This window comes from Oncorhynchus masou, chromosome 16 (assembly GCF_036934945.1).
Source record: "Oncorhynchus masou masou isolate Uvic2021 chromosome 16, UVic_Omas_1.1, whole genome shotgun sequence".
NCBI lineage: Eukaryota > Metazoa > Chordata > Actinopteri > Salmoniformes > Salmonidae > Oncorhynchus > Oncorhynchus masou.
In genome coordinates, this window is record NC_088227.1 from 46070622 (window position 1) to 46083464 (window position 12843).

The 12843-nt window shown below is 46.6% G+C and overlaps 1 protein-coding gene across 2 annotated transcripts in view; it reads right to left on the reverse strand.

Moving 5' to 3' along the window:
- Positions 1-12843, reverse strand: part of ddx1 (DEAD (Asp-Glu-Ala-Asp) box helicase 1) — a 57434-nt gene that overhangs the window by 1998 nt on the left and 42593 nt on the right. Inside the window, exons 22-25 of one of the 2 annotated variants that reach the window (XM_064991780.1) lie at positions 6388-6460; positions 1549-1591; positions 1376-1471; positions 85-217 (exon numbers count right to left, since the gene is read on the reverse strand). In XM_064991780.1, coding sequence (XP_064847852.1) covers positions 116-217; positions 1376-1471; positions 1549-1591; positions 6388-6460 — 314 coding nt within the window. In that variant the 3' untranslated portion in view covers positions 85-115. Of the gene's footprint in view, positions 1-84; positions 218-1375; positions 1472-1548; positions 1592-6387; positions 6461-12843 lie in introns of those variants that run through there. The other variant, XM_064991779.1, reaches the window with a different exon arrangement.

Consider the following 12843-nt stretch of genomic DNA (forward strand, 5'->3'; position numbering starts at 1 on the left):
ACACTGGGTGATGGTACACTTTAAATGTTCCTCTACATCGGACAGCAGCTGAGGAACGGAGACAGAGGGGGGGGGGGGGGGTCACACTGGGTGATGGTACACTTTAAATGTTCCTCTACGTCGGACAGCAGCTGAGGAACGGAGACAGACAGGGGGGGGGGGGGGGGTCACACTGGGTGATGGTACACTTTAAATGTTCCTCTACGTCGGACAGCAGCTGAGGAACGGAGACAGAGAGGGGGGGGGTAGAGAGAGAGAGGGGAGGTAGAGAGAGAGAAGGGAGGTTAGGGTAGAGCGAGAGGTTGGAGAGAGAGAGAGGGGAGGTTGGGGTAGAGCGAGAGAGAGGGGAGGTTGGGGTAGAGCGAGAGAGGGGGAGGTTGGGGTAGAGCGAGAGAGGGGGGAGGTTGGGGTAGAGCGAGAGAGGGGAGGTTGGTGGAGAGAGAGAGAGAGGGGAGGTTGGGGTAGAGCGAGAGGGTGGAGAGAGAGAGGGGAGGTTGGGGTAGAGTGAGAGGGTGGAGAGAGAGAGAGAGGAGGTTGGGGTAGAGCGAGAGAGAGAGGAGGTTGGGGTAGAGCGAGAGAGAGAGGAGGTTGGGGTAGAGCGAGAGAGAGAGAGGGGAGGTTGGGGTAGAGCGAGAGAGAGAGAGGGGAGGTTGGGGTAGAGCGAGAGGGTGGAGAGAGAGGGGAGGTTGGGATAGAGTGAGAGAGGGGAGGTTGGGGTAGAGTGAGAGAGAGGGGAGGTTGGGGTAGAGCGAGAGGGTGGAGAGAGAGAGAGAGGGGAGGTTGGGGTAGAGCGAGAGGGTGGAGAGAGAGAGAGAGGAGGTTGGGGTAGAGCGAGAGAGAGAGGAGGTTGGGGTAGAGCGAGAGAGAGAGAGGAGGTTGGGGTAGAGCGAGAGAGAGAGAGAGGAGGTTGGGGTAGAGCGAGAGAGAGAGAGAGAGAGAGGAGGTTGGGGTAGAGCGAGAGAGAGAGGAGGTTGGGGTAGAGCGAGAGAGAGAGAGAGAGGAGGTTGGGGTAGAGCGAGAGAGAGAGAGGGGAGGTTGGGGTAGAGCGAGAGAGAGAGAGGGGAGGTTGGGGTAGAGCGAGAGGTTGGAGAGAGCGAGAGGGCGGAGAGAGAGAGGGGAGGTTGGGGTGGAGAGAGAGAGAGAGGGAAGGTTGGGGTAGAGCGAGAGGGCGGAGAGAGAGAGGGGAGGTTGGGGTGGAGAGAGAGAGAGAGGGGAGGTTGGGGTAGAGCGAGAGGGCGGAGAGAGAGAGGGGAGGTTGGGGTGGAGAGAGAGAGAGAGGGAAGGTTGGGGTGGAGAGAGAGAGAGACACAGAGAGAATGGAAGGAGGGAGTATGACGAGCAAAGGAACAGAGGTAGTATTGCCAGGTTTCCTCACCTCCTTCTCGTTGTACCAGATGGTACATCCTCCCTCCTCCTTCAGCCTGGTGTTGTGACACCCTCTGCCCCGGTTAGCACACGTATGATACCACACCTACAGACAGAATGAGTCAGCGACCCGAGGACCCGAAGCCACGGAATTACAACAAATATTCTGACGGATGGCCTTACCTTCTCCTTCTCCATGGCAACGAGAGAGATGGCCAACCCCATCCTGAAAGATGAAGAGATACTTGACTTTTCCCAGACAGAAGAAACCTAGTTATGAACTGAAAAGCATCGTCAACACAGATTGACTAGATATTACTGACCTCTCTGCTCTCTCTCTCCACCAGACTAGATATTACTGACCTCTCTGCTCTCTCTCTCTCCACCAGACTAGATATTACTGACCTCTCTGCTCTCTCTCCACCAGACTAGATATTACTGACCTCTCTGCTCTCTCTCCACCAGACTAGATATTACTGACCTCTGTTCTCTCTCTCTCCACCAGACTAGATATTACTGACCTCTCTGTTCTCTCTCTCTCCACCAGACTAGATATTACTGACCTCTCTGACCTCTCTCCACCAGACTAGATATTACTGACCTCTGTTCTCTCTCTCCACCAGACTAGATATTACTGACCTCTGTTCTCTCTCTCCACCAGACTAGATATTACTGACCTCTGTTCTCTCTCTCCACCAGACTAGATATTACTGACCTCTCTGTTCTCTCTCTCCACCAGACTAGATATTACTGACCTCTCTGTTCTCTCTCCACCAGACTAGATATTACTGACCTCTCTGTTCTCTCTCCACCAGACTAGATATTACTGACCTCTCTGTTCTCTCTCCACCAGACTAGATATTACTGACCTCTCTGTTCTCTCTCCACCAGACTAGATATTACTGACCTCTCTGTTCTCTCTCCACCAGACTAGATATTACTGACCTCTCTGCTCTCTCTCTCCACCAGACTAGATATTACTGACCTCTCTGTTCTCTCTCCACCAGACTAGATATTACTGACCTCTCTGTTCTCTCTCTCCACCAGACTAGATATTACTGACCTCTCTGTTCTCTCTCTACCAGAGTAGATATTACTGACCTCTCTGTTCTCTCTCTCCACCAGACTAGATATTACTGACCTCTCTGCTCTCTCTCTCCACCAGACTAGATATTACTGACCTCTGTTCTCTCTCTCTCCACCAGACTAGATATTACTGACCTCTGTTCTCTCTCTCCACCAGACTAGATATTACTGACCTCTCTGTTCTCTCTCTCCACCAGACTAGATATTACTGACCTCTCTGTTCTCTCTCTCCACCAGACTAGATATTACTGACCTCTCTGTTCTCTCTCTCTCCACCAGACTAGATATTACTGACCTCTGTTCTCTCTCTCTCCACCAGACTAGATATTACTGACCTCTCTGCTCTCTCTCTCCACCAGACTAGATATTACTGACCTCTCTGTTCTCTCTCTCCACCAGACTAGATATTACTGACCTCTCTGTTCTCTCTCTCCACCAGACTAGATATTACTGACCTCTCTGTTCTCTCTCTCTCCACCAGACTAGATATTACTGACCTCTCTGCTCTCTCTCTCTCTCCACCAGACTAGATATTACTGACCTCTCTGTTCTCTCTCTCTCCACCAGACTAGATATTACTGACCTCTCTGTTCTCTCTCTCTCCACCAGACTAGATATTACTGACCTCTCTGTTCTCTCTCTCCACCAGACTAGATATTACTGACCTCTCTGTTCTCTCTCTCTCCACCAGACTAGATATTACTGACCTCTCTGTTCTCTCTCTCCACCAGACTAGATATTACTGACCTCTCTCCACCAGACTAGATATTACTGACCTCTCTGTTCTCTCTCTCTACCAGACTAGATATTACTGACCTCTCTGTTCTCTCTCTCTACCAGACTAGATATTACTGACCTCTCTGTTCTCTCTCTCTACCAGACTAGATATTACTGACCTCTCTGTTCTCTCTCTCTACCAGACTAGATATTACTGACCTCTCTGTTCTCTCTCTCCACCAGACTAGATATTACTGACCTCTCTGTTCTCTCTCTCCACCAGACTAGATATTACTGACCTCTCTGTTCTCTCTCTCTCCACCAGACTAGATATTACTGACCTCTCTGTTCTCTCTCTCCACCAGACTAGATATTACTGACCTCTCTGTTCTCTCTCTCCACCAGACTAGATATTACTGACCTCTCTGTTCTCTCTCTCTCCACCAGACTAGATATTACTGACCTCTCTGTTCTCTCTCTCTCCACCAGACTAGATATTACTGACCTCTCTGTTCTCTCTCTCTCCACCAGACTAGATACTACTGACCTCTCTGTTCTCTCTCTCTCCACCAGACTAGATATTACTGACCTCTCTGTTCTCTCTCTCTCCACCAGACTAGATATTACTGACCTCTCTGTTCTCTCTCTCCACCAGACTAGATATTACTGACCTCTCTGTTCTCTCTCTCTCTCTCTACCAGACTAGATATTACTGACCTCTCTGTTCTCTCTCTCTACCAGACTAGATATTACTGACCTCTCTGTTCAATCTCTCCACCAGACTAGATATTACTGACCTCTCTGCTCTCTCTCTCTCCACCAGACTAGATATTACTGACCTCTCTGCTCTCTCTCTCCACCAGACTAGATATTACTGACCTCTCTGTTCTCTCTCCACCAGACTAGATATTACTGACCTCTCTGCTCTCTCTCTCCACCAGACTAGATATTACTGACCTCTCTGCTCTCTCTCTCCACCAGACTAGATATTACTGACCTCTCTGTTCTCTCTCTCCACCAGACTAGATATTACTGACCTCTCTGTTCTCTCTCTCCACCAGACTAGATATTACTGACCTCTCTGCTCTCTCTCTACCAGAGTAGATATTACTGACCTCTCTGCTCTCTCTCTCCACCAGACTAGATATTACTGACCTCTCTGTTCTCTCTACCAGAGTAGATATTACTGACCTCTCTGTTCTCTCTCTCTCCACCAGACTAGATATTACTGACCTCTCTGCTCTCTCTCTACCAGAGTAGATATTACTGACCTCTCTGTTCTCTCTCTCTCCACCAGAGTAGATATTACTGACCTCTCTGTTCTCTCTCTCTCCACCAGACTAGATATTACTGACCTCTGTTCTCTCTCTCCACCAAACTAGATATTACTGACCTCTCTGTTCTCTCTCTCATCAAGACTAGATATTACTGACCTCTCTGCTCTCTCTCTCCACCAGACTAGATATTACTGACCTCTCTGTTCTCTCTCTCCACCAGACTAGATATTACTGACCTCTCTGCTCTCTCTCTACCAGAGTAGATATTACTGACCTCTCTGCTCTCTCTCTCCACCAGACTAGATATTACTGACCTCTCTGTTCTCTCTACCAGAGTAGATATTACTGACCTCTCTGTTCTCTCTCTCTCCACCAGACTAGATATTACTGACCTCTCTGCTCTCTCTCTACCAGAGTAGATATTACTGACCTCTCTGTTCTCTCTCTCTCCACCAGACTAGATATTACTGACCTCTGTTCTCTCTCTCCACCAGAGTAGATATTACTGACCTCTCTGTTCTCTCTCTCTCCACCAGACTAGATATTACTGACCTCTGTTCTCTCTCTCCACCAGACTAGATATTACTGACCTCTCTGTTCTCTCTCTCATCAAGACTAGATATTACTGACCTCTCTGCTCTCTCTCTCCACCAGACTAGATATTACTGACCTCTCTGTTCTCTCTCTCCACCAGACTAGATATTACTGACCTCTGCTCTCTCCACCAGACTAGATATTACTGACCTCTCTGTTCTCTCTCTCCACCAGACTAGATATTACTGACCTCTCTGCTCTCTCCACCAGACTAGATATTACTGACCTCTCTGCTCTCTCTCTCCACCAGACTAGATATTACTGACCTCTCTGTTCTCTCTCTCCACCAGACTAGATATTACTGACCTCTCTGTTCTCTCTCCACCAGACTAGATATTACTGACCTCTCTGTTCTCTCTCTCCACCAGACTAGATATTACTGACCTCTCTGCTCTCTCTCTCCACCAGACTAGATATTACTGACCTCTCTGCTCTCTCTCTCCACCAGACTAGATATTACTGACCTCTCTGTTCTCTCTCTCCACCAGACTAGATATTACTGACCTCTCTGTTCTCTCTCTCCACCAGACTAGATATTACTGACCTCTCTGTTCTCTCTCTCTCCACCAGACTAGATATTACTGACCTCTCTGTTCTCTCTCTCTCCACCAGACTAGATATTACTGACCTCTCTGCTCTCTCTCTCCACCAGACTAGATATTACTGACCTCTCTGTTCTCTCTCTCCACCAGACTAGATATTACTGACCTCTCTGTTCTCTCTCTCCACCAGACTAGATATTACTGACCTCTCTGTTCTCTCTCCACCAGACTAGATATTACTGACCTCTCTGTTCTCTCTCCACCAGACTAGATATTACTGACCTCTCTGCTCTCTCTCTCCACCAGACTAGATATTACTGACCTCTCTGTTCTCTCTCCACCAGACTAGATATTACTGACCTCTCTGCTCTCTCTCTCCACCAGACTAGATATTACTGACCTCTCTGCTCTCTCTCTCTCCACCAGACTAGATATTACTGACCTCTCTGCTCTCTCTCTCCACCAGACTAGATATTACTGACCTCTCTGCTCTCTCTCTCCACCAGACTAGATATTACTGACCTCTCTGTTCTCTCTCTCTCCACCAGACTAGATATTACTGACCTCTCTGTTCCCTCTCTCCACCAGACTAGATATTACTGACCTCTCTGTTCTCTCTCTCCACCAGACTAGATATTACTGACCTCTCTGTTCTCTCTCTCCACCAGACTAGATATTACTGACCTCTCTGTTCTCTCTCTCCACCAGACTAGATATTACTGACCTCTCTGCTCTCTCTCTCCACCAGACTAGATATTACTGACCTCTCTGTTCTCTCTCTCTCCACCAGACTAGATATTACTGACCTCTCTGCTCTCCCCACTCTGCCGATGCGATGGACGTAGTTCTGCTTCTCATCTGGCAGAGTCACGTTGATCACTGGAACACATTGATCAGGGTTAAAATGGATTAAAAAGCAACATGATGACTTGGACCTGAAAAGGAGGTTCCATCTGTGTCTGTGTTGTGTTTCTGTGTTAACCTCATGGTCTGTGTTTGTTAACCTCATGGTCTGTGTTTGTTAACCTCATGGTCTGTGTTTGTTAACCTCATGGTCTGTGTTTGTTAACCTCATGGTCTGTGTTTGTTAACCTCATGGTCTGTGTTTGTTAACCTCATGGTCTGTGTTTGTTAACCTCATGGTCTGTGTTAGTTAACCTCATGGTCTGTGTTAGTTAACCTCATGGTCTGTGTTAGTTAACCTCATGGTCTGTGTTAGTTAACCTCATGGTCTGTGTTAGTTAATCTCATGGTCTGTGTTAGTTAATCTCATGGTCTGTGTTAATCTCATGGTCTGTGTTAACCTCATGGTCTGTGTTAATCTCATGGTCTGTGTTAGTTAATCTCATGGTCTGTGTTAGTTAATCTCATGGTCTGTGTTAGTTAATCTCATGGTCTGTGTTAGTTAATCTCATGGTCTGTGTTAGTTAATCTCATGGTCTGTGTTAGTTAATCTCATGGTCTGTGTTAGTTAATCTCATGGTCTGCGTCTGTGTTAATCTCATGGTCTGCGTCTGTGTTAATCTCATGGTCTGTGTTAATCTCATGGTCTGTGTTAGTTAATCTCATGGTCTGTGTTTGTTAATCTCATGGTCTGTGTTTGTTAATCTCATGGTCTGTGTTTGTTCATCTCATGGTCTGTGTTTGTTAATCTCATGGTCTGTGTTAGTTAATCTCATGGTCTGTGTTAGTTAATCTCATGGTCTGTGTTTGTTAATCTCATGGTCTGTGTTAGTTAACCTCATGGTCTGTGTTAGTTAATCTCATGGTCTGCGTTAGTTAATCTCATGGTCTGCGTTAGTTAATCTCATGGTCTGTGTTGTGTTTCTCTGTTAATCTCATGGTCTGCGTCTGTGTTAATCTCATGGTCTGTGTTTGTTAACCTCATGGTCTGTGTTAGTTAATCTCATGGTCTGTGTTTGTTAACCTCATGGTCTGTGTTAGTTAACCTCATGGTCTGTGTTAGTTAACCTCATGGTCTGTGTTAGTTAACCTCATGGTCTGTGTTAGTTAACCTCATGGTCTGTGTTAGTTAACCTCATGGTCTGTGTTAGTTAACCTCATGGTCTGTGTTAGTTAACCTCATGGTCTGTGTTAGTTAATCTCATGGTCTGTGTTAGTTAACCTCATGGTCTGTGTTAGTTAACCTCATGGTCTGTGTTAGTTAATCTCATGGTCTGTGTTAGTTAATCTCATGGTCTGTGTTAGTTAACCTCATGGTCTGTGTTGTGTTTCTCTGTTAACCTCATGGTCTGCGTCTGTGTTAGTTAATCTCATGGTCTGTGTTAGTTAATCTCATGGTCTGTGTTAGTTAATCTCATGGTCTGTGTTAGTTAATCTCATGGTCTGTGTTAGTTAATCTCATGGTCTGTGTTTGTTAACCTCATGGTCTGTGTTTGTTAATCTCATGGTCTGTGTTAGTTAACCTCATGGTCTGTGTTTGTGTTAATCTCATGGTCTGTGTTTGTTAACCTCATGGTCTGTGTTAGTTAACCTCATGGTCTGTGTTAGTTAACCTCATGGTCTGTGTTAGTTAACCTCATGGTCTGTGTTTGTTAATCTCATGGTCTGTGTTAGTTAACCTCATGGTCTGCGTCTGTGTTAATCTCATGGTCTGTGTAAATTAATCTCATGGTCTGTGTTAGTTAACCTCATGGTCTGCGTCTGTGTTAATCTCATGGTCTGTGTAAATTAATCTCATGGTCTGTGTTAGTTAACCTCATGGTCTCTGTTAGTTAATCTCATGGTCTGTGTTGTGTTTCTCTCATGGTCTGCGTTAGTTAATCTCATGGTCTGCGTCTGTGTTAATCTCATGGTCTGTGTAAATTAATCTCATGGTCACAGAACAGAGCTCCGGGCAGCCGAGCGGAAATGGAGGAAAACTCGCCTCCCTGCGGACCTGGCATCCTTTCACTCCCTCCTCTCTACATTTTCCTCCTCTGTCTCTGCTGCTAAAGCCACTTTCTACCACTCTAAATTCCAAGCATCTGCCTCTAACCCTAGGAAGCTCTTTGCCACCTTCTCCTCCCTCCTGAATCCTCCTCCCCCTCCCCCTCTCTGCAGATGACTTCGTCAACCATTTTGAAAAGAAGGTCGACGACATCCGATCCTCGTTTGCTAAGTCAAACGACACCGCTGGCTCTGCTCACACTGCCCTACCCTGTGCTCGGACCTCTTTCTCCCCTCTCTCTCCAGATGAAATCTCGCTTCTTGTGACGGCCGGCCGCCCAACAACCTGCCCGTTGACCCTATCCCCTCCTCTCTTCTCCAGACCATTTCCGGAGACCTTCTCCCTTACCTCACCTCGCTCATCAACTCATCCCTGACCGCTGGCTACGTCCCTTCCGTCTTCAAGAGAGCGAGAGTTGCACCCCTTCTGAAAAAACCTACACTCGATCCCTCCGATGTCAACAACTACAGACCAGTATCCCTTCTTTCTTTTCTCTCCAAAACTCTTGAACGTGCCGTCCTTGGCCAGCTCTCCCGCTATCTCTCTCAGAATGACCTTCTTGATCCAAATCAGTCAGGTTTCAAGACTAGTCATTCAACTGAGACTGCTCTTCTCTGCATCACGGAGGCGCTCCGCACTGCTAAAGCTAACTCTCTCTCCTCTGCTCTCATCCTTCTAGACCTATCGGCTGCCTTCGATACTGTGAACCATCAGATCCTCCTCTCCACCCTCTCCGAGTTGGGCATCTCCGGCGCGGCCCACGCTTGGATTGCGTCCTACCTGACAGGTCGCTCCTACCAGGTGGCGTGGCGAGAATCTGTCTCCTCGCCACGCGCTCTCACCACTGGTGTCCCCCAGGGCTCTGTTCTAGGCCCTCTCCTATTCTCGCTATACACCAAGTCACTTGGCTCTGTCATAACCTCACATGGTCTCTCCTATCATTGCTATGCAGACGACACACAATTAATCTTCTCCTTTCCCCCTTCTGATGACCAGGTGGCGAATCGCATCTCTGCAGGTCTGGCAGACATATCAGTGTGGATGACGGATCACCACCTCAAGCTGAACCTCGGCAAGACGGAGCTGCTCTTCCTCCCGGGGAAGGACTGCCCGTTCCATGATCTCGCCATCACGGTTGACAACTCCATTGTGTCCTCCTCCCAGAGCGCTAAGAACCTTGGCGTGATCCTGGACAACACCCTGTCGTTCTCAACCAACATCATGGCGGTGGCCCGTTCCTGTAGGTTCATGCTCTACAACATCCGCAGAGTACGACCCTGCCTCACACAGGAAGCGGCGCAGGTCCTAATCCAGGCACTTGTCATCTCCCGTCTGGATTACTGCAACTCGCTGTTGGCTGGGCTCCCTGCCTGTGCCATTAAACCCCTACAACTCATCCAGAACGCCGCAGCCCGTCTGGTGTTCAACCTTCCCAAGTTCTCTCACGTCACCCCGCTCCTCCGCTCTCTCCACTGGCTTCCAGTTGAAGCTCGCATCCGCTACAAGACCATGGTACTTGCCTACGGAGCTGTGAGGGGAACGGCACCGCAGTACCTCCAGGCTCTGATCAGGCCCTACACCCAAGCAAGGGCACTGCGTTCATCCACCTCTGGCCTGCTCGCCTCCCTACCATTGAGGAAGTACAGTTCCCGCTCAGCCCAGTCAAAACTGTTCGCTGCTCTGGCCCCCAATGGTGGAACAAACTCCCTCACGACGCCAGGACAGCGGAGTCAATCACCACCTTCCGGAGACACCTGAAACCCCACCTCTTCAAGGAATACCTAGGATAGGATAAGTAATCCTTCACCCCCCCTTAATGATTTAGATGCACTATTGTAAAGTGGCTGTTCCACTGGATGTCAGAAGGTGAATTCACCAATTTGTAAGTCGCTCTGGATAAGAGCGTCTGCTAAATGACTTAAATGTAATGTAAATGTCTGTGTTAGTTAATCTCATGGTCTGTGTTAGTTAATCTCATGGTCTGTGTTGTGTTTCTGTGTTAATCTCATGGTCTGTGTTAGTTAATCTCATGGTCTGCGTTTGTTAATCTCATGGTCTGCGTTTGTTAATCTCATGGTCTGTGTTAGTTAATCTCATGGTCTGTGTTAGTTAATCTCATGGTCTGTGTTGTGTTTCTGTGTTAACCTCATGGTCTGTGTTAGTTAACCTCATGGTCTGCGTCTGTGTTAGTTAACCTCATGGTCTGTGTTGTGTTAATCTCATGGTCTGTGTTAGTTAATCTCATGGTCTGTGTTAGTTAATCTCATGGTCTGTGTTAATCTCATGGTCTGTGTTAATCTCATGGTCTGTGTTGTGTTTCTGTGTTAACCTCATGGTCTGTGTTAGTTAACCTCATGGTCTGTGTTAGTTAATCTCATGGTCTGTGTTGTGTTTCTGTGTTAATCTCATGGTCTGTGTTGTGTTTCTCTGTTAACCTCATGGTCTGCGTCTGTGTTAATCTCATGGTCTGCGTCTGTGTTAATCTCATGGTCTGCGTTAGTTAATCTCATGGTCTGCGTTAGTTAATCTCATGGTCTGTGTTGTGTTTCTCTGTTAATCTCATGGTCTGCGTCTGTGTTAATCTCATGGTCTGTGTTAGTTAATCTCATGGTCTGCGTTAGTTAATCTCATGGTCTGCGTTAGTTAATCTCATGGTCTGTGTTAGTTAATCTCATGGTCTGTGTTGTGTTTCTCTGTTAACCTCATGGTCTGCATTTGTTAATCTCATGGTCTGCGTCTGTGTTAATCTCATGGTCTGCGTCTGTGTTAATCTCATGGTCTGTGTTAGTTAATCTCATGGTCTGTGTTGTGTTTCTGTGTTAATCTCATGGTCTGTGTTGTGTTTCTCTGTTAACCTCATGGTCTGCGTCTGTGTTAATCTCATGGTCTGCGTCTGTGTTAATCTCATGGTCTGCGTTAGTTAATCTCATGGTCTGCGTTAGTTAATCTCATGGTCTGTGTTAGTTAATCTCATGGTCTGTGTTGTGTTTCTCTGTTAACCTCATGGTCTGCATTTGTTAATCTCATGGTCTGCGTCTGTGTTAATCTCATGGTCTGCGTCTGTGTTAATCTCATGGTCTGTGTTAGTTAATCTCATGGTCTGCGTTAGTTAATCTCATGGTCTGCGTTAGTTAATCTCATGGTCTGCGTTAGTTAATCTCATGGTCTGTGTTAGTTAATCTCATGGTCTGTTGTGTTTCTCTGTTAATCTCATGGTCTGTTGTGTTTCTCTGTTAATCTCATGGTCTGGGTTAGTTAATCTCATGGTCTGTGTTAGTTAACCTCATGGTCTGTGTTTGTTAATCTCATGGTCTGTGTTAGTTAATCTCATGGTCTGTGTTAGTTAACCTCATGGTCTGTGTTTGTTAACCTCATGGTCTGTGTTAGTTAACCTCATGGTCTGTGTTTGTTAACCTCATGGTCTGTGTTTGTTAACCTCATGGTCTGTGTTAGTTAACCTCATGGTCTGTGTTTGTTAACCTCATGGTCTGTGTTTGTTAACCTCATGGTCTGTGTTAATCTCATGGTCTGTGTTTGTTAACCTCATGGTCTGTGTTAGTTAACCTCATGGTCTGTGTTTGTTAACCTCATGGTCTGTGTTTGTTAACCTCATGGTCTGTGTTAATCTCATGGTCTGTGTTTGTTAACCTCATGGTCTGTGTTTGTTAACCTCATGGTCTGTGTTTGTTAACCTCATGGTCTGTGTTTGTTAACCTCATGGTCTGTGTTAATCTCATGGTCTGTGTTAACCTCATGGTCTGTGTTAATCTCATGGTCTGTGTTAGTTAACCTCATGGTCTGTGTTTGTTAACCTCATGGTCTGTGTTAGTTAACCTCATGGTCTGTGTTTGTTAACCTCATGGTCTGTGTTTGTTAACCTCATGGTCTGTGTTAACCTCATGGTCTGTGTTAACCTCATGGTCTGTGTTAACCTCATGGTCTGTGTTAACCTCATGGTCTGTGTTAATCTCATGGTCTGTGTTAATCTCATGGTCTGTGTTAGTTAACCTCATGGTCTGTGTTAGTTAATCTCATGGTCTGTGTTAGTTAATCTCATGGTCTGTGTTAGTTAATCTCATGGTCTGTGTTAGTTAATCTCATGGTCTGTGTTAGTTAATCTCATGGTCTGTGTTAGTTAATCTCATGGTCTGCGTCTGTGTTAATCTCATGGTCTGCGTCTGTGTTAATCTCATGGTCTGTGTTAATCTCATGGTCTGTGTTAGTTAATCTCATGGTCTGTGTTTGTTAATCTCATGGTCTGTGTTTGTTAATCTCATGGTCTGTGTTTGTTCATCTCATGGTCTGTGTTAGT